The sequence below is a fragment of the Myotis yumanensis genome, unplaced genomic scaffold, assembly GCF_028538775.1.
Source record: "Myotis yumanensis isolate MYYU_CA2020_CCGP unplaced genomic scaffold, mMyoYum1.0.hap1 SCAF_1, whole genome shotgun sequence".
NCBI classification, from domain to species: domain Eukaryota; kingdom Metazoa; phylum Chordata; class Mammalia; order Chiroptera; family Vespertilionidae; genus Myotis; species Myotis yumanensis.
In genome coordinates, this window is record NW_027223752.1 from 210,051,980 (window position 1) to 210,078,244 (window position 26,265).

General features: G+C 47.0%; 3 protein-coding genes across 9 annotated transcripts in view; 1 reads left to right on the top strand and 2 right to left on the bottom strand.

Moving 5' to 3' along the window:
• Positions 1-2,416, top strand: part of FRYL (FRY like transcription coactivator) — a 204,999-nt gene extending 202,583 nt beyond the window's left edge. For all 7 annotated transcript variants that reach the window (XM_070396963.1, XM_070396929.1, XM_070396939.1 and 4 more), the window contains one exon: positions 340-2,416. In XM_070396963.1, coding sequence (XP_070253064.1) covers positions 340-598 — 259 coding nt within the window. In that variant the 3' untranslated portion in view covers positions 599-2,416. The remainder of the gene's footprint in view (positions 1-339) is intronic.
• Positions 2,417-6,572: 4,156 nt separating this feature from the next.
• On the bottom strand, positions 6,573-10,916 carry ZAR1 (zygote arrest 1). The gene is made up of 4 exons (XM_070410530.1): positions 9,996-10,916; positions 7,947-8,039; positions 7,793-7,867; positions 6,573-6,811 (listed from the first exon to the last, which is right to left on the bottom strand). The coding sequence occupies exons 1-4, from the start codon at positions 10,914-10,916 to the stop codon at positions 6,668-6,670; spliced, it is 1,233 nt and encodes a 410-aa protein (XP_070266631.1). The 3' UTR covers positions 6,573-6,667.
• An 828-nt stretch (positions 10,917-11,744) lies between these two features.
• SLC10A4 (solute carrier family 10 member 4) lies at positions 11,745-18,069 on the bottom strand. The gene is made up of 3 exons (XM_070410543.1): positions 17,212-18,069; positions 16,237-16,447; positions 11,745-12,754 (listed from the first exon to the last, which is right to left on the bottom strand). Exons 1-3 carry the CDS (start codon positions 17,817-17,819, stop codon positions 12,245-12,247), a joined length of 1,329 nt encoding a protein of 442 aa, XP_070266644.1. The 5' UTR covers positions 17,820-18,069; the 3' UTR covers positions 11,745-12,244.
• Between the last annotated feature and the right edge of the window lie 8,196 nt (positions 18,070-26,265).

The window sequence follows — 26,265 nt, forward strand, 5'->3', positions numbered from 1 at the left end:
GAAAAGAGGTCAGTCCCCCTAACTAACTAGTCAGGTATTGCATGTTTTGAAATTCCTGTGGCACACCAGTTGAAAATGACCGCTTTATTAGACTGGGAGTTTACAGTGATTGGGTTTTGGTTTTCATTTTGATGATTCAATAGCAGATCTCTGTGAAAGGCAAACATGATTTTGTTCACTCTCGGTGATAAATTCAGTAATGTTTTTGCTCAAATATTAAAACATGCCCAGTGATGCACAATGAAATGTTGTTGTCTCAGGTGTTACCTTAAAATGTAGTTAACCTTAATAACTGCCGGTGGGGTCTCAGAACTTAAAAGCAATATGTATTACTTTCAGATCTCTCTGGCCCAATGACATCTTCGGCAGCTGTGAAGAGGACCCTGTGCAGACGCTGTTACACATTTATTTCCATCACCAGACGCTGGGCCAGACGGGAAGCTTTGCAGTTATAGGCTCTGACCTGGACATGTCAGAAGCCAACTACAAACTGATGGAACTCAATCTAGAAATAAGAGAGTCTCTACGCATGGTGCAATCATACCAACTACTAGCACAGGCCAAACCAATTGGAAATTTGGTGAGCACTGGATTCTGAGAAACTCCATGGATTTAGGAAAGAAACTGAACTGAAGATGATTAAGAATATTAACAAGCACCTTTTATGAACCCTTGTAATTCACTGATAACTTTTTCTGGCAGCATCCACAACCACAGTGTAACTAATGTCAAAATCAAAGATCTGAAGAAGAAAAAAAAAAACTAATTGTTTAACAGCTGCCAATACCTCCCACAAGAACTACAAAGAAGGGATTTTTAAATTACTTAACCTATGTGGACAGAAAAGGGCTAAAAGTGATGCATACAAGTACATACATTGCTTTCTGGAGAAACAGATTGTAAGAACGTTTGCAATAATGGCCTCTCATACGGAGACCATTGGAAAGCAGGTGAAATGAGGCTGGTTCGTTTTAGCTGAAGGCCTGCAACGCTGCTTGGATTCATAGCAGTCACGAGCATAACCTACAGTTGATGCTTAATTATCTACATGAAGAACATCCAGTCGGATAGATATACACAGAAACTTATTTGCAAAAACCATTGACTTTTCAATGTGTGGGATCAGGGTGTGGGTGTTTTGTTTTTTAGTCTGTATAAGGAACTGTGTGCGTGTGAGCTGGGGTGTGTGAATACGTGATAGTCCTATTTTCAAGGTATGGGTGTTTGGTGACAACATCTCAGAGCATGCCTGAAAGAGCACTGCAAGATTATTTTTGAAGAAATTTTATTTTATTAGATCTAACTCTTCATAGTGTGTAAATGTTAGAACATTTTAATAATATTTTAAAACTGGGCTCTCCCAGGATTTCAAAAAGAAATAATATATCTGTTAACGTTATTGGAATGCTGCTCAGTTCTCTGATCAGTGCTTATGTTATGATTGTTGATAACTAACCAAAGTAGATGCCTGCAGAGACTTTAAAATGTAAAATAAAGATGTATGCTGCCCGTCAGCTATTCTCATTAGAAAAGTTAACTTATTTTACTCCATAATTATAGAAACTGTATAGATTAAAACCAGTATTTTTCTTGTACATTTGTGCACTGCACTGTTATACAAGAATAGGTGTACAAAGCTAAAGAAAAAAAATTGTGGTCATTGATGATAGACTACATGACTTGCGGGCTCTGAAGTCTGCAGAATTCAAGAAGAGAGGTGCAAATGCATTTTTATATGTTTATTTGGGACTCAAATGTTTCACCCTACAGGAACCTGGGGTGATGGGGGGAAATGAGAGGAAGCCTGAAGACCGACTACCAAAACATGCAATATACTTAGCCACTGTCTAAGCCTGTAGCATAACATGAACTGGATTCTCTGTCCTTTTTTAAATAGCATTTTGTAAAAGAAATGAATGTAGTCCCACAATTCCTCTGGTTTGAAAGCACCCTTGTATTTTTTATATGCATCTCTTATCCACTGTGACTTTTCTTTTAAAACTGGGCTCTGGGGTTCCAGAGTTTAGAATGTAGGAATGAACTGCTTAGCTTTGCCTTTTCTTGGGGGTGTGGACACTGCCAGAAATGTAATTATGCTCAAGTGCATTAATTGAAGGCACGGTGCACCCAGTTGGACTGCTGACTATAGTTAATGTTACCTGTAAAATCCCCTAACTGGTCACGGCACATCCATAATCACTGTATTTTTTGACCCTGATAAAACCAATTATTTTGATGGTGTCCTGGTACTGTAAATGGTGTCCTTTAAATTATTTAGTAACATTTGGGTGTGGGGCAGGGAAGAGAGGGCTGGTGTCCAGAGAGACACCACATTTTACATCCTATCTTACCATCCCCTATTTTTCCTCACCTTCCTTCTATCCTTTTTGTTAAAATAAAAAGCATTGTAGTTGTTGGTTTGTGTTGTATTTTAAGATGAATGATTTTAGTGTGCATCATTTAGAAACTATACAAATTATCTTCATTATTCAGTATGATTTTCCATAAAAGGGGAGAACAAAATTAGTTGATTACCTGCCCTGGCTGGTTTGCTGACAGTGGTTAGAGCATCAGCCCTGAGACTGAAGGGCTGAGGATTTGATTGCAGTCAAGGGCATGTACCTCAGTTGCAGGCTTGCTCCCTGGCCCCCGTCGGGGTGCATGCCAAAGGCAACCTATATGTCTCTCCCCCTCCCTTCCACCTTCTAAAAATCAATGGAAAAAATATCCTCAGGTGAGGATTAACAACAAAAATTAGTTGATTACCCAAATCAAACCTTTCAAACAATTGAAATTTGCTTTCATGTTTGTTTATATGTAACTACATCCATTAATAATGTAATGAAAATTAACACACCTGCAGAAATCAGGATGCAAATGTACAATTAGGATTGTCCTTTTGCCAAAGGGTTTTCCTCAAACCTGTACTTCTTTGCTCCTGATCCTCTAAATCCACACTATGCACTTATTGACAAAATATATCAAATGTTTAACTTCTTAAACACCTTAATCATTTTCAAAATAGTTTATAAAATAAACCAAAAGAAGAGATCTGGACATTCCATCACACTACTTCTAAAATAGAAGGCCAAGCGGTTTTTACACAATGCAGAAAATATTTCCTGCTGTAGGTGACGTAACATAACCGGTTTGGTTACAACCTAAAATTTAGCAAATAGTTACGCATCTCTTGGAACAGACTCACCGAGTCTCCCCGCTTTGGCTCTGTGAGAACTGCTCAGATGCCATGCCAGCATAACCTCAACGGGAGGGAAGAAGGTATCATAATCAATGTAATTATAATTGTGTTTTATGACTTTAAAAATTTTTTTCAAAGTAATACACTGTTGCTTTAGCAAATGTAGGAAATGTGAAGAAAATTATAATCAATTTCTTGACACCTACAGATCACAGTAATCTGGAGTATTTCTAGACTCTCAATCTCGCGCAAATTCACATTTATAAATTTCTAATTGTATACATACAGCTCAATATCATCTCATTGCTGGAATGTTATCACTGTAACTCTTTAAAAAAAATTTTTTTTATTTCAGAAAAAGGAAGGCGCAGAGAAACATTGATTGGCTGCCTCCTGCATGCCCCCTACTGGGGATCGAGCCTGCAATCCAGCATGACCTCCTAGTTCATAGGTGGACATTCAATTGAATCACACCAGCCGGGCATCACTGTAACTCATGAAAATGATGTTTTGTGCCACTTGATTCAATGTCTGAATCCCCACTAAGTAAAACATAGTTTGATCCTTGCTTTTCTCAACTGTAAAATAGGATTAGCTGCTCTATTAGGAAATTTTAATTACCCATGTTAATAGCCAATGAATTTCTCTCAGGACCCAAAGCAGGTATCTTTCTACTGTTCCCTCATTCATTCAGCAAATGCCTGAGAGCATACTGTACACCGCATGCATGCCATACCAGTCAAATGAGTTTCCTGTTCCTACACTCAACTAAATCAGTAACAGGTGTCAGAATGAAACAGTACCTTCAACACCACCTAGGGTTCTTGTCCCTCATTCCTCTCTGACCCCCACCCCCCATCATTTTATCTGAGCATTGCAGGCCTCCTTACTGATTTACAGACATGCATTGTACAGCCAGAGTTATTTCTTTTTAAAGGTGAATCTGTTGGTCACTATCCCACCAGAGCTTTAAAACCTTCCAGTAGGTTCTCAATGATAACAGGTACCTGAGCAAAGTCACAAAGGTGTTCCCAGTCTGGGCCTGCCAGTCTCACCAACTATCGTGCCCTTTCCTGTCCCCAGTGTTCTATCACAGGTCTCCTGGTTTCTTCCACCCCTGGGCCTTTGCACATGGCAGCTTAATCTGGGAAGTTTCTCCTTCTGCCCTTTACCTAATTCAGCTCATCCAAACTTCAGCTGAAGTGTCATTCTTAAAGCAAGCCCTCCCTAATCTGTCCAAGTCCAATCCCCTATTAACGTGGCAGAACTTCTATTTTACATTTTTTTTAATGCAAAAATGAATGGCCCTCTCCCCCTACTTTAGAAGCTCCCTAAGGGCAGAGGCCACACCCATGTTTTTCCATAGTAAGTGCAAAGCTGACTCAACTGCTGGTTTTCTCAGTTCAATTCCATAAGCAACACCTGGGTGCTTGTTAAATGCTGCTGTAGCAATTCAGTGGGGGCAGAAGCCTGGGATCTGCATTTTCACGAGCCACCTTCCTAAGTCCATATGGATGCAGAGGGCCTTTCCCATCACTCTAAGGCAGTGGTTCTCAACCTTGGCTGCACTTTAGAATCACCTGGGAATCTTTTTAAAATCCTGATTTCTGGGCCTCATCCTCCGGAAATTTTGTTTCTTTGTTATGGGGTGGGGCCACAACATTAGTAACAAAGAAACAGAATTTCCGGAGGATGAGGCCCAGAAATCAGGATTTTAGAAAGATTCCCAGCCCTAACCAGTTTGGCTCAGTGGATAGAGCATCGGCCTGCGGACTGAACGGTCCCAGGTTCGATTCTGGTCAAGGGCATGTACCTTGGTTGGGGGCACATCCCCAGTAGGGGTGTGCAGAAGGCAGCTGATCGATGTTTCTAACTCTATCCCTCTCCCTTCCTCTCTGTAAAAAATCAGTAAAATAGCCGGGGCTGGTTTGGCTCAGTGGATAGAGCGTCGGCCTGCGGACTGAAAGGTCCCAGGTTCGATTCCGGTCAAGGGCATGTACCTGGGTTGCGGGCACATCCCCAGTGGGAGATGTGCAGGAGGCAGCTGGTCGATGTTTCTCACCGATGTTTCTAACTCTCTATCTCTCTCCCTTCCTCTCTGTAGAAAATCAATAAAATATAAAAAAAAAAATCAGTAAAATATATTTTTAAAATTGTGTAAAAAGAGATTCCCAGGTGATTCTAATGTGCAGCCAAGGTTGAGAACCACTGCTCTAAGGGCTCTAGAGACCTCAAACTCATGTCAGGTTTTTATTCCTTGTCTGTCTACATACCAGCATCCCAGACGTTAACAGGCTTACTTTTATGGCACCTCTAAGGTAGTAAGGGTTAACTTAAACGGGTTGGTTAGAAAATTGCAAAGAGACATAATTGGCACCTGGTGCCTGTCATGTGGCATCTGTAACCTTTAAGTCAATAGCCCTCAACTCCGTTGTCATTAGAATCCCCTGCCACTAACTGAAGTGCCGCCCCCCCCTCCCAACTCCACCCCAGAACTCTTTAATGGGGTCTCGGAGCCTTGTGTTTTCCTGGGACTGGGGTGCAGTTTGAAGAGAATCCTTAGGTTAGAGATGGCGAAAACACTTTCCGGTTACAGAACAGCAAGTCAATAGAAACAAAGGCTAAAGCTGTCTTCATCAACTCACTTGAAAAAATCCTTACACTTAGGAGGCCTCGTTACAAACCAGAAGTCCATTTAATGAATGTATTTAACATCTTAAAGAAGCTGCCTTTAGCAACCCTATTCCAAGCCCCAACTGTGAGACTGATGATTAATAATGCAGTTTTGTTCACAGCACACCTCTCCCTGCTACCCCAAGTTTGTTACCTATTAGACTGAGGTCCCCAGGATGCACTGAAGTTCCCACCCAGAGCTAGCCAGCCACGCAGGGTTACCCCAAATTGCCCCATACAGCAGGATGGCTCTGCCTCCACCTCCTTCAGAAGCATGCTTATTCACTGGCTAGTTGGCTTCTCTTTATTCATGTCTTGCTTATAAGCTTCAGCCCTACACTCCCACATAAGCAGTAAATCTCACATCTATGAGCCCCTCTTATACTTTCCTCCAGTGATGAATATGCCTCACAGCCTGGCTGCTCCATATGCAATCTATAATAATAAAAGTGCAATATGCTAATTAGACCGGACAGCTGAACGACCTTCCGGACGTCCTTCTGGACAAAGCCAGGGCCGCGAGGGCTGAGCCCCTGGTGTGAATTTTGTGCATCGGGCCTCTCGTGAACAAATAATAAACATGACAGGCCCAGACTGTTAGCACAGGACAAGCTCTCCTAAACTTTATTTTAAAAGACACGATTTTATGCAATTGTTTTGCAATTCTTTTATTTAAAGGTTTTGTCAAGAAACACAGCCTTGCACGAGGAGGAGGCAAAAAGGAGAAGGGGCACTCGCAGCTCACTTGTCTGCTCCACTAGCACACGGTCGGTAGGACTGGTTTTTTACATTCATTTAAATGATATATTTGAAGCTGAACGTGCTGTCACAGGATAGGCGTTTGCCTTTGCATCTCCCACACAAATCTTGTCGGTGGGGCCGTTTAGGGTCAATGTGGCGAAGTTTTATTGAGCAGGAGCATCTAGTCTGTTTACAACTCTGAAAAATCAAATGAGAAGCGCGTTCAGAAGGAAAACCCTGGGTGACTTCCTAGAAGTTTAAGTTTTTTCCTGGTCCAAATGCTGCTTGAATGCACTCTAAGCAAGGCCCTGTGCTAATCTTGCCTGAATCCTTTCTAGCAAGGATAGGGTTGGCATCAGTGGCCTGGCCTCCCCACCCCAACCTACTGTAAGCGACCTCACAGCGAGGCAGAAGGCAAAGACATCCTCCTTTAGAACCTAACCCAACTCTGCCATGACCTCAGTGCGTCTACACAGTTTGCCACGCTTCTGGGGGACTTAGATTTACTTTCAAACAAATGATTCTCCTTTTGCAAGCTCTCAGGCGAGACTGAACTTTAAAGCCCCATGCTTAGCTCGGCCGGTGTGGGTGAGTGGTTGAGTGTCAACCTACGAACCAGGAGGTCAGGGTTTCAGGGTTCAATTCCCAGTCAGGGCACATGCTCGATCCTGGGAGGAGCGGGGGTGTGCAGGAGGCAGCTGATCAATGATTCTCATCATGAATGTTTATCTCTCTCTTCCTTCCTCTCTGAAGTCAATTTTTTTTTTTAAAAAATCCCATGCTTATACTAAATGCTTTAACTTGGGTATGTGCTTCATAAGAAGCATCTGGGCCAAGCAGGCAACCTTTCCCACCCCATGTTAGCAGGACGGTATCCTATTTTTTCAGTTTGCTATCCCTTACATTAGACTGAGCAGTAGGTGAGGCAAGTGTTCTTCCGTATTGCTAGCGAGGTACTGGTCTCTAAAGAGGTTACCATGACCGAGATCTGCAAGGGCAGAAGGACACTGACACTGAGGCCTGTTGACCAGTTGAGCATTATTCCCAACTCCTACCAAAAAGCTGTCAAAACCTGGAGGTCACTGGGAACCTAGCCTCTTTTAGGAACTATATTCAACAAACTGCACCAAAGCCTCTACCACTCCCCAGTTCAGACAAAAATGCAAGCTCTGGGCTTACCTGACAGGTGATGGCCTCCACTCGGTAAGGGTTGTACGACTTCTGACAAGTCCTGCAGAACTGCTTAAAGTAAACCTGTGATGCGAGAGAGAGAACGTAAAGCAAGCCCTCGGGACACCCCTGTCCGAAAGATGCCTGTCGTGGGGCTGCTTACCTTGTTGGTGCCCTGCACACACCACACATAGGCACTCTCCCAGCGGATGTTGCAGTCCTTGCAGTGGTAATAGCCATATTTCTGCTCTAAGAACTGAAAAAGACACCAGAGTTTCAACCAACATGATATCAAATTGTTATCCTTCATTTCAGAGGCTGAGGAGCATCTCTCTCCTACTTAACACTGGCAGCTTCATTCCAGTGGTGGAGGTAAGTAGGATCAGGTTCGAATCAGGAAGGAATGAGGCGAGCGAATGGCCTAATTGAGCAGATATGCAAACATGGGCCCAAGACGGTTTACGTGCCAGGTTAACTGGGTTCATAAAGCAAATTAATTGACAAGGACCGAGTCGGTGTTTTCCCTCAGACAGGAAAGGGGAAAGCCAACACCCAGGGTTCTCTACACCTCGGGTTCTTTCCGGAGGCTCTTCGGTTGGATCAAGTGATTTTAGAACACAGACGTGGGGGTGGTTACGCTGAAGAACAGGAGTGAGACTCTGAATCCTTAAGTACTTTCAGGTGTTCACCGAAGATGATGTTCTCCAGGCTGCTAGTTCAATGCCCCCGAACAATAGAGTAGGAATCCAAATGGTGGGTAAGCCATAGCTCATGTGTAACATGAACAAAAGTACCACTGCCTTCCTCTTAAGCTGTCTTCCCTCCCGGGGAGAAACCAATAGCAAACAAGTCTTTGGAGTCAGGCCTTTCAAAGTGAAGGGAATTTGGGAGAGCGCTCAGCAACTTCACAGGTGAGCAAACTGAAGTCCGGGAAGGTTAAGAATTAAGATGCCACATAGTTAGTGCCCAGCCGCGTGGCTCAGTGGTTCAGAGTCTATGAACTAGGACTGTGGTTCTCAACCTTCCTAATGCCGTGACCCTTTAATACAATTCCTCATGTTGTGGTGACCCCCAACCATAACATTATTTTCGTTGCTACTTCATAACTGTAATTTTGCTACTGTTATGAATCGTAATGTAAATATCTGATATGCAGGATGTATTTTCATTGTTACAATTTGAACATAATTAAAGCATAGTGATAATCACAAAAACAATATGTAATTATATATGTGTTTTCCGATGGTCTTAGGCGACCCCTGTGAAAGGGTGGGTGGACCCCCAAAGGGGTCGCGACCCACAGGTTGAGAACCGCTGATCTAGGAGATCCCGGTTTGATTCCCAGTCAGGGCACATGCCAGGGTTGCAGTCCCTAAGTAAGGGGTGTGCAGGAGGCAACCGATCAATGATTCTCTCTCATCACTGATGTTTCTGTCTCTCCATCTCCATCTCCCTTCCTCTCTGAAATAATTTTTTTTTTTAAAAAGATTGCACATAGCCTGTGTATAAATTCTAGATTCACTCCTCTCCGCCCCCCACCCCTCCCGTGGCCTCCTGTACCTACCATGCCTTCCCACTCCCTGCGTTACAGCTGTCCAGTGGACGCCAGGCCTTTGGGGTTCAGCTAGTGGGGACTGGCCCTCCTAGCCTGCCATACCCAACAGCCCAAATGCTTCCGCACGCTTATGTTTCTGAGTGGAGGTGCCTTTAGGAGCCAGGACAGACCCTGAGAGAGGCGCTACAGCGGCTCTAGCTTCCAGGGGAAGCTTTGGGAAACCCAGCAAGAATCAGAGGCGAGGTGAACAGCACCCCAGTAGTCGACTGTTGTGGCTTTTGCCATTCAATTGAGAAAAGTGGGTGGGATCCTTGGGCATGAACTCTCCCGCCAGTAAGCCCACCTTCTGATGCCCCCCGCCCCCACCCCAGTACCCACCTAGATCGTCCACACCGGACAACGTGCCCACGATCGGCGTTTAGACAGCAAATGCGCCCAGAATACGGACGTTTGAAGGGCGTCTCCCTCGCCAACCTCGGCGCCGGCGTTTTCAATCACAATCAGGCTACAATTAATTTACTCTTGGAGGCGGATGACGCCCGCTGCAGCCAGCGGCTGCGCAAGGCCCCCCGACGTCCCCGCGCCCAGAGCTGAACCAGGAGGAGACGCGCCCCAGGGTCCCCGCGCGCGCGCCCGTCCCGCCGACTCGGGCCTCACCTGGAAGCGCAGGCGCTCCTTGCCCGGCTCCGGGCTCCGCGGCGACGACCTCTCGCCCTCGCCGTCCTGGGCGCCCCCCACCGGCGGCGGCTGCTCCGGGCTCCCGGACGCGCTCCGCGGGGCGGCCTCGCCTCCCCGGGCCTCCCGCGACGGCAGCCCCGGCGCGTCCGCCGACGGCTCCCAGCTCGCGCGCACCTCCGCCTCCTCCTCCGCCGCCTCTTCCTCCTCCTCCCGGGCCTGCGGCCGCTCCGGCGCCGTCCTCGCCGCCCTCTCTCCCCGCTCGGGGCCGCGGGGCCTCGGAGGGGGCGGCCCTCGCTCTCCCGGCGCCGCGGCCTCGGCGCCTTCCAGGAAGGTGGTGACCCGGCGCGAGACCACGGGCGAGTACACGGCGACGGAGCGCGGGAAGCGCGGGAGGCGCGGGCCGCCGCCCGGGGAGCTGCCCGGCTCGGGGCCCGGGCGCGCCGGCTGCGGGGAAGCGGGGCCGCCCGCCGCGTCCTCGGGGCCGGGGGCCGGGGCGCCCGCGTCGTGGGGCCGGCGGGGCAGCGTGCGCCGCCCGAGGGAGCACTGCACCGACGCGTCGCGGCGCGGGTTCACCTGCACCGCCGCGTCCCGGCTGCACGCCCGGCGGGGCCGCGGGGCCAGGCCGGGGCCCACCTGCGACAGCAGGGCCATGAGCTGCGCCCGCTGGAAGCTGTCGAAGTACTCGGCGGCCATCAGCTGCCCGTAGCCCGGGAAGGACGGCGGGGCCGCCCCGGCCAAGGCCGGGGAGGCGGGAGGGTGGTCCCCGGCGCGCGGCCGCCAGCCGCCCCCGCCCGCCAGGCTCTTGCCCCTGGCGGCCGGCGGGTAGAGGTAGGGGTACGGGTAGGCGGCGCACGCGGGGTACATGTAGCCGTCCGGCGCCTCGTCCCCCGGAGAAGCCATGCGCGCGACCCCAGCGGCTCCCGCCCGCCGCCACGCCCTAAATAGGCGGCCGTGCGGGGGCGGCCCGGAGCCCGCCCCACCGCCGCGCCTTCCCGCCACGCTCGGCCCCGCCGGGAGGGCTGCTCCCCTCCTCCCCTCCTCCCCCCGGAGGTCCGCACAGATACCCTGACATGTTCTGGAAGGAGGCTTCTTTGCGATGCACGCACTGATTTCTACGCGAACTTGCCCACGGAGAAGAGAACTATCACCTGGATGCGCTGAGCCAGGTGGTCCCCATCCCTGGATTGTCCTCGGGGTCTGCACGCCCAGGAAGCCGAGGCGAGGCTGCCTGCCTCTGGCCAGTGAGCAAATGCGAAGGTTTGGTTGGGTTACCTCTGATCTCAGGTTATAGGTTTTTCAATGAGCTCAGGGAAGTCTACCTATGAAGCCTTCCTGCACGTGTGGGAAGCGCTCTAGGTCACCCATGTCCAGGCTAATTGTCATCTCCTGGGGCACGTGCCCCCACCCCTACACATGCCCCACCTCATACGTGGGCCTTGAGCTGCTCTTGAGTACCTGGACGTACTAATGACTATTTTTTGGGGTAGGGAGTAGTTCTACAAATTTCCTAATCTAACCATCTCTCCAAGAAGTAAATTGATTGGGGGTGTGTTAACATAAATGCATTAGGCCAAGTCAGTCCCCAATTGAAAAAAAAAAAAAAATGCGCTCTGTCCACCAGAAAAATGTTGTCTGTTCATCAAGAGATATCAGATCAAGTAATCAAATATGTTAGTGTATTTTTTTCTGATTTGAAACAGGTTTGACACTAAAATACTATATGTCATTATTTAATTGACCTGTTTGGGGATTTTTCTAAATACAGGTCAAATTTCAACATTGTCAAGTATTCATAAGTTAAGCTAGCACACTTTTTTTTTTTCAACAATTACATTAAACTCAATGATGCTTTACAAATATAGCTTGTTTTTACTCCTATAAGATAGTGCACCAAAATTCTACATTTCCCAAACCCCGTTTTCTGAGAGTTTACATCTTTGAAACAGTCATAGAAATTGGTTAATGGTTGAAACCAAAGAGCACACTTCACTTGTTCAGGCTTCACGTGCGTGCGCAGTCCCAGGTGCAAGTTATAATACGACACTGACTTGTAATTGGTGAAAACGCTTAGTGAATATACCAAGGCGGCCTTACAGCGGTAAGTTCAAAACTGTTACAAGAATGTTGTGAGCCAATTGTTACCCTTTAGGTAAACCATATACACTACCACAGACTATAAATACAAAGTAAAACTTCAGCAAGACAGATGCCCCTGTGTGTCTCCACGCTTAGAGAGCAGTCTGAGCGGTTTCCACCATTAAGCTCTCTGCGTTCACTGAGCCATAGGACGTGTCTGCCAGCTCCTCTTCTTTCAGTTTCTTATAAGAAATATCGGTGTCTTCGTCTTCATCGAGAGGATCTTGCTTGTGCAGTATTTCACTTCCATACATTTTATATATTAGCACAAAAATCCCTGCTTCTGCAGACTGGAAAAGGGCATAGAGCAAGGGAAACATGTACATGCTCCCTATGAGCCGTGGTGGGAAGGCCAGCTTGAGAATGGCGGTGCAGAGCTGCACGTTCTGGCTGCCCGTCTCCAGGCAGACGGTCCTCTTGCAGTTGGGTGGGAGACGGAAGAGCGTGGCTAAGCCGTAGCCCGAGGCATAGCCTGCTAGAGGCATAAAAATCGCGATCATGTAAACAGTTGCAGGAATACTCGCCAGCAGCTCAGGTCCTAACATAGTGCCGGTCATTATGAAAAGGACCACCAGTGTCACTAGCAGAGACCACAGGGAAACCTGGTGATAGAAAATGGATAAACAAGCCATCAAAAAAAAAGACAGTTGAAGGGGAATTCAGGCCAGGGACTCCCAGGCACTGGAAGAAGAGACCCATCTAGTCTGACCTCCCACACAAAATGGAGATCTTTGCGGTCAAGTCCTTGACAGAGGACCCCCGAGGAAGGGCAGACTGCTGGGCGGAGGCCTCCAAAGCCACGGGCACAGCTCTCTGATTGTCTGGAGGCCTGTTCTTAACATCTAGTGATCTAGTGACAACCTTCCTTCTATAACCGCAAGCCGTTGTCATGGACAGGCCCTCAGAAGCAACACAGACCGCTCCACCTGCAAACAGCCTTCAGAAGTCTGCAAACAGTTACCCAGGAAGGCTACTCTTCTCCAGCACTGTCTCCAGGCTCTCAGCCTCCATCGTGTAACTCTGTTTTGGAGTTTTTACTGTTCCGAGCACACGCTGAATTCGTGAATGTGCCTCTCACTAACAGGGCAGTTAGAAGGGAGCCCAATATACCAGGTGTGGTCGGTCTGATGAACAGAGTGGACAAATGGACATGACTTTCCCTAAACAGGACCCCATCTTTTCCATAAGAAATTAGTTCTGATTTTACACATGAGATAACAGGCTATTAAAAATGTCTGAAATCAAGTTGTGATATTTCTCACCTTCAAAATACTGTCTACCTCTGAGAATTGTTAGCAGTATCAAAACAGTTAACTCTCAGATTACGTAAGGGGGGGGAATGTAAACGCTAGATGTGAAGTATTCATTGCACATTTGCATTTCCCCCTTTTTCATCTGTTTGTGAGAAACCTCCCACCTATGAGTCTCTAGTGATGCTTCCGGGTTATTATAGTAATATGATTTTTTTTTTTATTGATTTCAGAGAGGAAGGGAGAGGGGGAGAGAGACAGAAACATCAATGATGAGAGAGAATCATTGATTGGCTAGCTGCCTCCTGCACACCCTGGATCAAGCCCGCAACCTGGGCATGTGCCCTTGACTGGAACCGAACCTGGAACCCTTCAGTCAGCAGGGTTCTATCCACTGAGCCAAACCAACTAGGGCTAGTAAATGATTTTCAATATAAAACAACTCACTTATAAAAACATTGTGTCATCTTGACTGGTACATTTCACTCTCTCAAGTAAAACAGACTGTGTCACTCTCTCAAGTAAAACAGACTGTGTAAACAGCAAGGTAGAAACCTAAAAATGCCTCTCCTACGCCCAGTCAGTGTGGCCTCAGTTGGTTGAGCGTCTTCCCAAAAATCAGGAGGTCGTTGGTTTGATTCCTAGTAGGGGCACATGCCCCGTTTCAGGCTTGATCCCCAGTAGGAGCATGCAGGAGGCAGCTGATTGATGTTTCTCTTTCAGTGATGCTTCTTTCTAAAGTCAATAAAAACATTTTAAAAGATTTCCTCTCCTAGTTCTTCAGATTGGGGGTTAGGTTGTTTTTCTAAATGGTTGTTTCTGGTTCCCTGGACGTCTGAAGGGAAACCCCTTAGGGGTGTGTGGGATTGGCATATATAGTACTTTATACTCTTTTAAAAAGTAGTTAAAATTTACCTGGACTCATTAAAAGTCTACCCTAGAGGATGCTGAATAATTACTATATAAGATACTCATGCTACCAATGTACAGTTGACAAAAGCCAAACTTATAAATCAAAACTTATATTAAGTTTCAAAGTGTGCCCACATCAAAAGCTTTGTTAGAAGCCCTAGCTGGTTTGGCTCAGTGGATAGAGTGTCAACCTGCGGATTGAAGGGTCCTGGCTTGATTCCAGTCAAGGGCACATGCTGGGTTGCAGGCTCGATCCCCAGTAGGGGGCGTGCAGGAGGCAGCCAATCAATGATTCTCTTTCATCACTGATATTTCTATTTTTCTCTCCCTCTCCCGTCCTCTCTGAAAACAATAAAAAAATTTTTTTTTAAAGAGAACCCTCTATTTTTCATATTAATAAAAGTTTGCCCCTCTGTATAATCAGATTGCTTTAGAAAATAATGTAAGTAAAACACAAAAGATGTCTTATTAAACCTAAATTGAAACATTGGAGAGACTCATTTTCTCTCATGTAAAGGAATTTGCATGTGCATTTTACAATGGCTAGTGCTGTATGTTACCAACCTCCTGAAATGAGAATGCTGTTCATTGTTTACTCTTATTTACTGCTGTTTCAGTTTTCAAAGAAAGCTTAATCTAGAAATATTTAAATATTTCCTCCAGTCACCTGTTACAAAATCTCTCCTGCTACAAAAAGCATCAGGTGCTCTAACCGGTTTGGCTCAGTGGATAGAGCGTCGGCCTGCGGACTGAAGAGTCCCAGGTTCGATTCCGGTCAAGGGCATTACCTTGGTTGCAAGCACATCCCCAGTAAGGGGTGTGCAGGAAGCAACTGATCGATGTTTCTCTCTCTTTTTTTTTTTTTTAAATATATTTTATTGATTTTTTACAGAGAGGAAGGGAGAGAGATAGAGAGTTAGAAACATCGATGAGAGAGAAACATCGATCAGCTGCCTCCTGCACATCTCCCACTGGGGATGTGCCCGCAACCCAGGTACATGCCCTTGACCAGAATCAAACCTGGGACCTTTCAGTCCGCAGGCCGACGCTCTATCCACTGAGCCAAACCGGTTTCGACCGATGCTTCTCTCTCATCGATGTTTCTAACTCTCCATATCTCTCCCTTCCTCTCTGTAAAAAATTAATAAAATATATTTTTTTTAAAAAGCATCAGGTGGTTTTTTAAGCAATATTGGAAATATTGCATAAAATAGTAGAAATCCCCATGCTTTCACTACCTTTAGAAATCAAAGAATTGTAATGAGGAAGGAGAAAAACACAAATTTATTAATAGCAATATAGCCTGTACTATTTATCCATGACCTAATTTTATTTTGTGCTTTAAAGTTCATATTTTGTGCATTCTATTATATTGCCATGATGTGATTTTTAAATTACTTTTGGTCTTATTAATATCAACTTATTTTTTAGAAAATTAATAAAGCATTTTAAAGCAGCTGCGTACAGTTTCTTAGAATTAGAGTTCCTCCTTTAAAACACTGAGTAACACATTTCTAAAATACAGTACAAATTCTATTAGTAACGCATTTCTTCAGTACTGTACAAATCCTATTAAAATAATTTCATTTTGCCTGCTTGTTTTGTAACACACGAGTGGTTCATGGAAAATGTTTCCATTTTATGCCCTGCCATCCATTTCCCTATGACCTGTTTCCTCCTATGAGTACCAAGTTCTCTTGTGCTGTTTTTAATTGATCTGTGTCTTAAAGCTATAATTTCTGAAATTCAAAATGGTGAAAGTTATCTTTGAGCATCAACTTTTTTTTTTTTAAGTGTATCCATGCAAGGCCTGCCAAATCCTTTTCTTCCTCACCCCTCTTTCCCAAACTTCCTAGCGTTCAGCCCTGCTCAGGACCAAGGACTCCAAGTCTGCCAAGGATGGAAAGGAGGAGTGAGCTGACCTTCACAATGTAGTCAGCCACCCGGTTGTATTTGTAGCGAATGAAGACGCCCAGCCCGATGGGGATGAGGGTGCTGCAGAGCGTCAGGGTGACCGCCCCGAGGGGCAGCAGCTGCACCAGGGGCGTGTTGATCCAAGCCCGGCTGTAGACCCACAGGCACAGGGGCATCAGGGCCAGGGCCAGGAGCGTGGAGGAGATGGTCATGATGATGCTGCAGAAAAGGGAAGGAACACAAGTCAGAATGGGCTGCGAGCCCAAGGGCCCGTCTGGCACGTGGGCCACCCTCGATCTGGAACCCGAGGTGGAAGGGAAAGGGGGCGACTGCTATTTCCCAGCCTGAGGTCTGGGGAGAACCTGCTTCATCCCGGGTGAGTGCCAAGAGGGCTGCGTGTCCAAGACCAACTGAAACACGGACGGGGGAGAAAGAAAAGCCCTCCGCACTGCTGTCCTGGCTCCGTGCAGCCTGTGCGGCGCGCTATCGTCTGGATGGCCCGGATGATTTTGAAGGCAAGGAGCATAGTTTTTAAGCCTTCAAAACACCCCGTTTGACACGGGAACGCCGCTGAACGCTACCTGTTGGATTGAACAGGATTACCTTGTCCTCTATATGAGATTACTCTTTTCTGGGACCAATCGCCCTATTTTGTTGAGCATTTCCGGGGAGTCCTGGGCGCAGGCTTCCCAGTTCTCTTTGTCTTCCAGCGGCGAAGACCTGCGCGGACAGCCCAGCCCTCGGGGAGGTGGGGAGAGCGCCGCGAAGGAGACCCCAAGACCCTCAGCTCGCCCCGGTCTAGCTCTTCCCCCCACAACACCGGCTCTTCCCCTCTGCCTTGACTTCCACATCTTCCTCCACCTCCGCCTCCCCGCTCCATGCCTGTCTCACCGCCCCTCGTCCTCTGTCCTCGGTCTGGAGCCCCGGGCTGCAGCCGCGGCCGGCGGGGCTGGGAAAGCCGCCTCGGGGACCCCGCTCCGTACCTGAGGTTCATGTCGCCGTCCACCAGCAGGGACATGAGGTTGGAGAGGTTCCCGCCGGGGCAGCAGCCGCACAGGAGCACCGCCACGGCGGCCACCTCGTCCAGCGAGCAGATGAGCGCCAGCAGGAAGGCCAGCAGCGGCAGGAGGCCGAACTGGCAGAGCGCGGCCAGCAGCGCGCCCACCGGCCGCCGGACGTGCGCGCCGAAGTGGTTCACGTCCACGGTGCAGCCCAGGCCCAGCATCGTGACGCACAGGGCGGCGCCCACCAGCACGTTCAGCCCGTGGCTCAGCGGCGTGTCCCAGAACGCGGGCTCGTGGGGGACCCAGGGCCGAGGGAACGGGGACGCGCCCGCGCTGACCGCGGGCCCGGGGAAGCCGCCGGCCGTGGGCTCCGGGGTGGGAGCGGGGCCGGGGCTGAAACTGACGCTGGGACTCGGCGCGAGGCTGAGCCCGGGACTGGGGCCGGGGGCGGCGCTGGAGGCGGGGGCGACGGGGAAGTCGGGGCCCGGGCCCGGGCTCAGGCTGCTGGCGTTGGGCGGCAGCGTGTAGTTGTCCGGCTGCAGGGAGGACGGGGCGAGGAGCAGGGTGGTGTTGTCGCCGTCGGACATGGCGCTGTCGTCGGAGCCGGCAGGTTGGTGCGGCCGCGCTGTGGATGTCTGTTCCCTGCAGCCAGCCGCGCGCGCGCCGCTCTCCGTCCTTCGGTCGCCGCCGCGGTCCGTCGGTCCGTCGGTCTGTCGGTCTGTCGGTCCGTCGGCCAGCCTCGGCTGCGTGCCTCTGACGTCTCCCCCGGCGGCGGGGGCGGCGGGTCGGGCTTTGGCTCCGGAGTGGCCGACGCCCGCGGGCGGGCACTCGGAGCGCAGCCCCCGAGGGCGAACCCAATCGCTGCGCCCCCGCGCCCCGCAGGCCCCGCCTCGCCGCCGAGTCCCTCCTTTTAATCTCCAGTAAGTGGTTCTGTTCGAGTGTAGCCAGGGGCGGAACAAAGACCTGACAAAGGACAAGCAGAAGGAAAAACCGTGCCTGGCTGCTGATCAAGTTCTCTGATGCGCTCTGCCCCTTTGATAATGAAATCTGGAGAGCCAGGCACATAGGAAAGAGCGGAAAAAAAGCTTATCTGTGTGCGCACATAGACCATAGACGCTGTGTTAACAGCCTGCAACCCTGACAGGAGGGCGGCCTGGCCATAGCAGCGGTTCTCTGTAGGAAAACACACTCCCTATCTGGCTTTACTTTGCAGACAAATTTTAAAATAATATTTTAATATTCAGACTTAAAGTAATCCTACCGGTGGGTTGTGAGCCAGGTCTTAAGCAAATGTGAGCGCATTAATTCTTTTCATTCTCACAGCAGAACCTTGGGAGAGATACTACTAGGTTGACTTTTACATGCAAGGAATCTGAGGCCTGGGGAAGTCTCTGCTTCATCCACCAAACCCGCAATACCCGGCTGCACGTGAACAGTGATATGTCGTTAAAGAAGAGCGCAGCTTAGAAGAGGCTCTGTGAAAAAAATGTGTGTTTTGGAAGTTATTGGCAGATGGGGAGAAGATATTTCAGTGGCCATAGATTTATGACGAGCATAACTCTGGCATTAGGATTAAAGCGCTGAAAAGAAATAAAGTGGTGAGATTCTCTGCTTCAGGCAGATGTTATTCCCCAACAAATCAGATTCTGAGTCCTTGTGGATGGAGACAACCACTGTAAGTCGCACTAGATGTACCCAGCTACAAAGGGAAGGGGCCGCTCAGCATGTTGTGGAGACCCAGTCCTTGCGAGGCCTCTGGCTGCCGGAAAGATCATACAATGAAAGCCAACGCTCAAGGGTTAGTCTGCGAGGAGCTGAGACCCCAGAGCGAGTTTTCCCTCTTGGGGACTCGTTCCTACTCCTCTTCTGGCACCAGAGGAGACTGGGCGGCTTCCATTCCTCAGAAGTGGACTGAGCCCGTGTGATTGTATTTTCTCCACCCCACGTCTCCTGGAAATGACAGAGAATGTGAAAAATAAGACTAAATTCACAACACATTGCATTCTTAATCACCAATTTATTTCTTCTCCATTAGACCGTAATGTCTAAGAGGACAGAGCTTCGGCAGGCACATGGGAAAATAACATACCTCATATTTTCCAAAACACTAAGCCCAAGAAAATAACCAAAGTAAGTTTTCATTTAGACTTACGTAAGCGAAAGAAACATATTCAGATATGCGATGCAACATGCTAATACTGCCCACGCTACTTTCATACGTGACTATATCCAGGGAGACGTGTGGAGAAACAGACGCGATAAGGAGGAGGCGCTGCCCAGCCATAGGGTGAGATAAACCGAGAGCACAAATGGAAAGGGTGAGCAGAAGCCTAGCGCTGCAGGCACCTCTCCTATCTGTCCCCTCCCCGTGTTGATGACATTAAAATCCACAATCCAATTAAACAAGCAGTAATTACAGGCAGACCACCTCATCCAGCTAGCCTCTCCCGAGGTCTGAGGAGGGGTGTGGGGGTGTCTTGTTCCATGGGATAAGAGTCAGAAGCAGAAAGGGTTGGACGTGGTTTGTGAATCAGCAGGATCACCTAACAGGCGGGCCTGAGGGCTTCGTGGGGACGCAGGCCTGTTTTCTCTCCTACCGATGTGGTTATTGTGAATGTAAAGAAAGCAGATGCTCCTGCCTCCCCTCTACTTTCTGATCTCCTTCACCATTTGGGAGAAAACCTGGGGATTAGGAAACAGCTCATTCTCCAGGTGTGGAGATGTTGGTGAACTGCTTGGGCCAGGAGCTTCCCCAGCTGACTCCCGTCTTTTACCCAGAGATTGAATGAAGGAGAGACGGGAACATAGCACTCGGAAAAGATGCTACTGGGAGGAAGGTTCATTTAGAGCCTGTCGCACACCATATACCAAGTCAAATTGCAGGTAGATTAAAAAGTTCATTATAATCATGAGAATGCAACAAAATATTGGCCAGTATTTATCTCATCTTTGGATAGGAAAAATCTTCCTAAAGCACAGAAGTAGCAGAAGGAATCATAGATGTGGTTACATAAAAATTTTACACTGTAGTACAAACAGCATTGAAAAAAATGGAAAGGACAGTACAGCCTGGCTGGTGTGGCTCAGTGGTTGAGCGTTGACCCATGAACCAGAAGGTCAAGGTCAGGCTTGATCCTCAGTAGGGGGCATGCAGGAGGCTGCTGATCTGTGATTCTCTCTCATCATTGATGTTTCTAGCCCTCTCCCTTCCTCTCTGAAATCAATAAAAAATATATTTTTAAAAAACACTAAATTTGAATTTCAGATCAACAGTAAATAAAGTTTTTAGTAGATAAATGTCCCAAATATTTCACCTGGCAACCTTACCCGGAGAAAGACGATGAGCAGTGGCCTCCAGGACTAAGATCTCCCCGAAGTTAGGAAACACACCGTAAACTGCAGGGGGTTCCCAGCTGGGAGAGAGGAGCTCACAGCTTGCTGGGATGTGTCCCGGGACCGGTGAAGAAGACGCTGCGAAGCCCACCCGTCCCCTGAGGAACTTGGCCTGGTTCCAGGTGCAGAGGACAGCCAAGTTTCCAAGTAGGTTGATGGCTGAGTCAGTTTCTTGTGAGTTGAAGGAAGATGCTGATGTGCACAAACACCACGGCAGCCGTCGTTTGGGAATGCAGGGTGTAAACCGGGCACTAGCAGGGTGGCCCCGGCTCTAGGAAGCCAGGAAGCCAGCCACGGGGAGGACCTCAGGAGGGGGTGGACGCCCAGGGGTCCCAGTGGAGGAGGACGTTGGTAAACACTCCAGCCTCACGTGAAACACCTCAGGTCCCTGCAGCCACTCCAGGGTGGTGGGTCTCAATCGACTTCCTCCAAATGGACGCCACTCCCCACCTAAAGGGCCCTACTTCTGAGTTGTCAGTGACTGATGGAGGGATGGCCCCCAGACCCATCTCCATAGAATTCCAAGTCATGCGAGGCAGGCGGCAGGTGTTAATGTCCGCTTGTGAGGAGAAATTCACATACAGGTAAAACTATCCTAGAACATCCTTTAAGCACCCGCCAAAGTATAATTATCTTTTTTTCATTTAGGCCATGATGACATTGTCTCGTTTCCCCCCATACAGAGGCAAATGGCAGGCTCTTCTTCAGCTGAGTACCAGATGAAGGGCCAGCTGCATTTAGGGGCCGTGTTCTCTGAAATGACTCCCTGGACCTTTGCTGCAGGTTCTCGGGCCATGACAAGCTCTGGGAGCTGAGATGGGCCTTGGGAACGGCCATCACACCTCTGGGCTCACGTTGCACTCAGGGTGTAGCCAACGGCTGGCATCGCCCTATCCATTGTCTGCCTCTTGCCTTTCTCTTATTTAACGCTCATAGTTGAACTTACGAAAGTTAAACTGTGCCCATGATGTGACTCTAAGAACCAACATTCTCAACTCAGTTACTGATCAGAGGAGAAAGCCATCCAACCCAGGCCGATTAGGGCCCTCCCGTGTGTGTGTGTGTGTGTGTGTATGTGTGTGTGTGTGTTATGAGACCCTAGAAACTGACACTAACTATGGTTCCATTTTATGAAATCACCCAACCTGGGAGAATAAAGCCAAAAGTAAAATCCTCACTAAAGCAGGTGAGAGGTGAAGAGAGAAAACGCAGGCACACCAAGTCCTGCTGGGTCTTCCCCCGCAAACACGCCTCACCTTCCTGGCTATGTGAGCTAACACCCCTTCCCTTTTCACCAGGCTGGTTTAAGTTGCCACTAAAGGAGTCCCCGTGTAATATAGACTCTTTTCAACAAGTGGGGAAAATTGAGAATTCATTAATCAGTAATTTTACGAGCAATGATTGAGAGTCAAAGCCTATCGTTTTACTGGTACAATGGGGCCTTGACTTACGAGTGTCCTGACTAACGAGTTTTTCGAGCTTTGAGTTGTGAGCTAAAATTCGGGTTACGAGCCAGCTTCAGATACCCCACCGCTAGTTGGCGCAGCGAACGTCACAGTGAACGCCACAACATCAGCCCAGCATCACGTGTCTCACTTGTTCACTTTATGATTTGACATACGAGTAATTTGAGTTATGAGATCCGTCACGGAACGAATTAAACTTGTAAGTCAAGGCCCCACTGTAGTGCCTAAAACTAATCCAGTTCCCCGGGCAGAAATGATCTTGGGATCTCAAGGTTGGTGTGTAGCTGTTACCTTCCAAACCTTCTGCTGTTATTCTTTGAGGCTGTGATTCCTGTGTCCTGCCACTCCTGCTGGCTGATACCACGTCAGCTCTCATACTCAGTCATCTTTGGAAACAGACCAGCTCAGCTGCTCTGGAGTCAGTCACTCAGCTGGGCCTCATCCCTACCAGAAGGCATCGGTTGAAATTTGATTGAATCCATGTCTTCCTTTTCCTGTTACTTCAAAACCTGGAACCAGAGGCGCCCGTAGCCCCACAACAATCTAGCAATAAGTATGTGCTTTACATGGAAAGATTATTTTATCTTTTCTCTGCTAATCTTTTTTTTTTAAATCAAGCAGTGGTTTTTAAAACATTTTTATCGATTTCAGAGAGGAAGGGAGAGGGAGAGAGAGATAGAAACATCAATGATGAGAGAGAATTATTGATCAGCTGCCTCCTGCACACCCCCTACTAGGGATTGAGTGGCAACCCAGGCCCTGACTGGGAATAGAACCGGGACCTCCTGGTTCATAGGTGGATGCTCAACCCCTGAGCCACACGGGCTGGGCTTTCTGCTAAACTGCTTTTAAACAGGTCCATCCTTGTTTTTGACTCTTTTTAAATTTTCCAATCGCTGCCAACTAACCTGAGAAGTCTGTGGCTTCCTTGAATTTCTAATATGTCAACGTGTTTTTGATGCATGGACGGTTTTCCTGGGGACTTCACATAGGGATCTTTGTGAGGCATATAAAGGCTGGTATCCGGAGGCATTTGTCATCTGATAAACTGAAAAGGAAAAAACAATGTCCACAAAGCTCTAGCAGGATATTAAACTAAGAATTTATTTGATCTAAACGTGAAAGAAATCTTCAGTGATATTTTTCAAGGCTTCCAACTGAAAAATTACCTTGTGTTAAGTAACCAGACAACACAATAAATAGCCAAAGTGAGATGGGAAAAAAAGTTTTATTAAAATAGATTCCACTTCCTACCCTCCTCAGACTACTACAAAAAATTCAAGAGGAAGGAACACTTCCAAGCTCATTCTATGAAGCCAGCATCACCCTAATACCAAAACCAGGTAAAGACAACACAATGAAAGAGAATTACAGGCCAATATCCCTCATGAACATAGATGCCAAAATCCTCAACAAAATCTTAGCAAATCGGATCCAGCAGTACATCAGAAGGATCATACACCATGACCAAGTAGGATTTATCCCAGAGATGCAAGGATGGTACAACATCCGTAAATCAATAAATGTGATACATCACATAAACAAATTGAAAGAAAAAAACCACATGGTCATATCAATTGATGCAGAAAAAGCATTCGACAAAATCCAACACCCATTTTTGATAAAAACTCTCAGAAAGGTGGGAATAGAAGGATCATACCTCAACATAATAAAAGCCATATATGACAGGCCCACAGCCAACATCATACTCAATGGTCAAAAACTAACACCATTTCCCCTAAGAACAGGAACAAGACAGGGATGCCCACTCTCACCACTCCTGTTCAACATAGTAATGGAAGTATTAGCCATTGCAATTAGGCAAGAAGAAGAAATAAAAGGCATCCAAATTGGAAAAGAGGAAGTAAAACTGTCCTTATTTGCAGATGACATGATATTATACATACAAAACCCTAGAGACTCCATCAAAAAGCTACTAGACTTAATACATGAATTTGGCAATGTAGCAGGATACAAAATTAACCCCAAGAAATCTGAGGCATTTCTATACACCAATAGTGAACTTTCAGAAAGGGAGATTAGAAAAACAATCCCATTTACCATCGCACCAAAAAAATTAAGATACCTAGGAATAAACTTAACTAAAGAGGTTAAAGACCTCTACTCAGAAAACTCCAGGACGTTGAAAAAAGAGATAGAGGAAGACATAAACAGATGGAAGAACATACCATGTTCTTGGATTGGTAGAATCAACATCATTAAAATGTCCATACTACCCAAAGCAATCTATAAATTCAACGCACTTCCCATTAAAATACCAATGGCCTTCTTCAAAGATCTAGAACGAACTCTCCAAAAATTCATCTGGAATAAAAAAAGACCCCGAATAGCTGCAATGATCCTGAGAAAGAACAAAGTAGGTGGGATCTCAATGCCAGATATCAAGCTGTATTACAAAGCCACTGTTCTCAAAACTGTCTGGTACTGGCACAAGAACAGACATATAGATCAGTGGAATAGAATAGAGAGTCCAGAAATTAGCCCGAACCAATATGCTCAATTAATTTTTGACAAAGGAGGCATGAACATACAATGGAGCCAAGATAGTCTCTTCAATAAATGGTGTTGGGAAAATTGGACAGATATATGCAAGAAAATGAAACTAGACCACCAACTTACACCATACACAAGAATAAACTCAAAATGGATAAAGGACTTAAATGTACGACAGGAAACCATAAAAATTCTAGAAGAATACAAAGGCAACAAAAATCTCAGACATATGCCAAAACAATTTCTTCACTGATACAGCTCCTAGGGCAGTTGAAACTAAAGAGAAACTGAACAAATGGGACTACATCAAAATAAAAAGCTTCTGCACAGCAAAAGAAACCATCAACAGAACAACAAGAAAACCCACCTCGTGGGAAAACATATTTGCCAACGTCATATCTGATAAGGGCTTAATCTCCAAAATTTATAGGGAACTCATACAACTTAACAAAAAGAAGATAAACAATCCAATCAAAAAATGGGCAAAGGATCTAAATAGACACCTTTCAAAAGAGGACATTCAGAAAGCCAAGAGACATATGAAAACATGCTCAAAGTCACTAATCATCCGAGAGATGCAAATCAAAACAACAATGAGGTACCATCTCACACCTGTCAGAATGGCCATCATCAACAAATCAACAAACGACAAGTGCTGGAGAGGATGTGGAGAAAAAGGAACACTTGTGCACTGCTGGTGGGAATGCAGACTGGTGCAGCCACTATGGAAGACAGTATGGAGGTTCCTCAAAAAATTGGAAATGGAACTCCCATTTGACCCTGTGATCCCACTTCTAGGAATATATCCCAAGAAACCAGAAACACCAATCAGAAAGGATATATGTACCCAGATGTTCATAGCAGCACAATTCACCATAGCTAAGATCTGGAAACAGCCTAAGTGCCCATCAGTAGATGAATGGATTAGAAAACAGTGGTACATCTACACGATGGAATACTATGCTGCTGTTAAAAAGAAGGAACTCCTACCATTTGCAACAGCATGGATGGAACTGGAGAGCATTATGCTAAGTGAAACAAGCCAGTCAATGAAGGAAAAATACCACATGATCTCACTCTTTCATGGATAATTAAGACCATTACAAACTTTTGAACAATAATAAATACAGTGGCAGAGCTGCCTCAAACTGATTGTCGGACTGCAGTGGGAAGGCCAGGGAGGGTTGGGGGACAGGAGGGAGGGAAGTAAGAGATCAACCGAAGGACTTGTATGCACCCATATAACCATAACTAATGGACATAAGACACTGGGGGGTAAGGGAGGGCAGGGGCTTGTCAAGGGCGGGGGTGGTGGGGGGGGAAGGACACTTATGTAATACCCTTTGTAATACTTTAAGCGAAAAATAAAAAAATAAAAATAAAATAAAATAAAATAAATAAATAAAATAAAATAGATTCCACTAATTGGTTTGGATTCTTTTTAAATAAAAAATATCCATCACTCCATACAAAGTAGAAAAAGCATTATTAACATTTTTGAATTTAGGAAGTGTTATTTTAAAAATTATTATTATTATTATTATTATTATTATTATTATTATTTTGGTAGACAGACAACGCTTTATTCCCCTCATTAAAGGCGTTGGAAACGAGTTGAGGGCTTGGGCCTGTTCCGTCTGCACTAAGCAAAGTAGCCCCA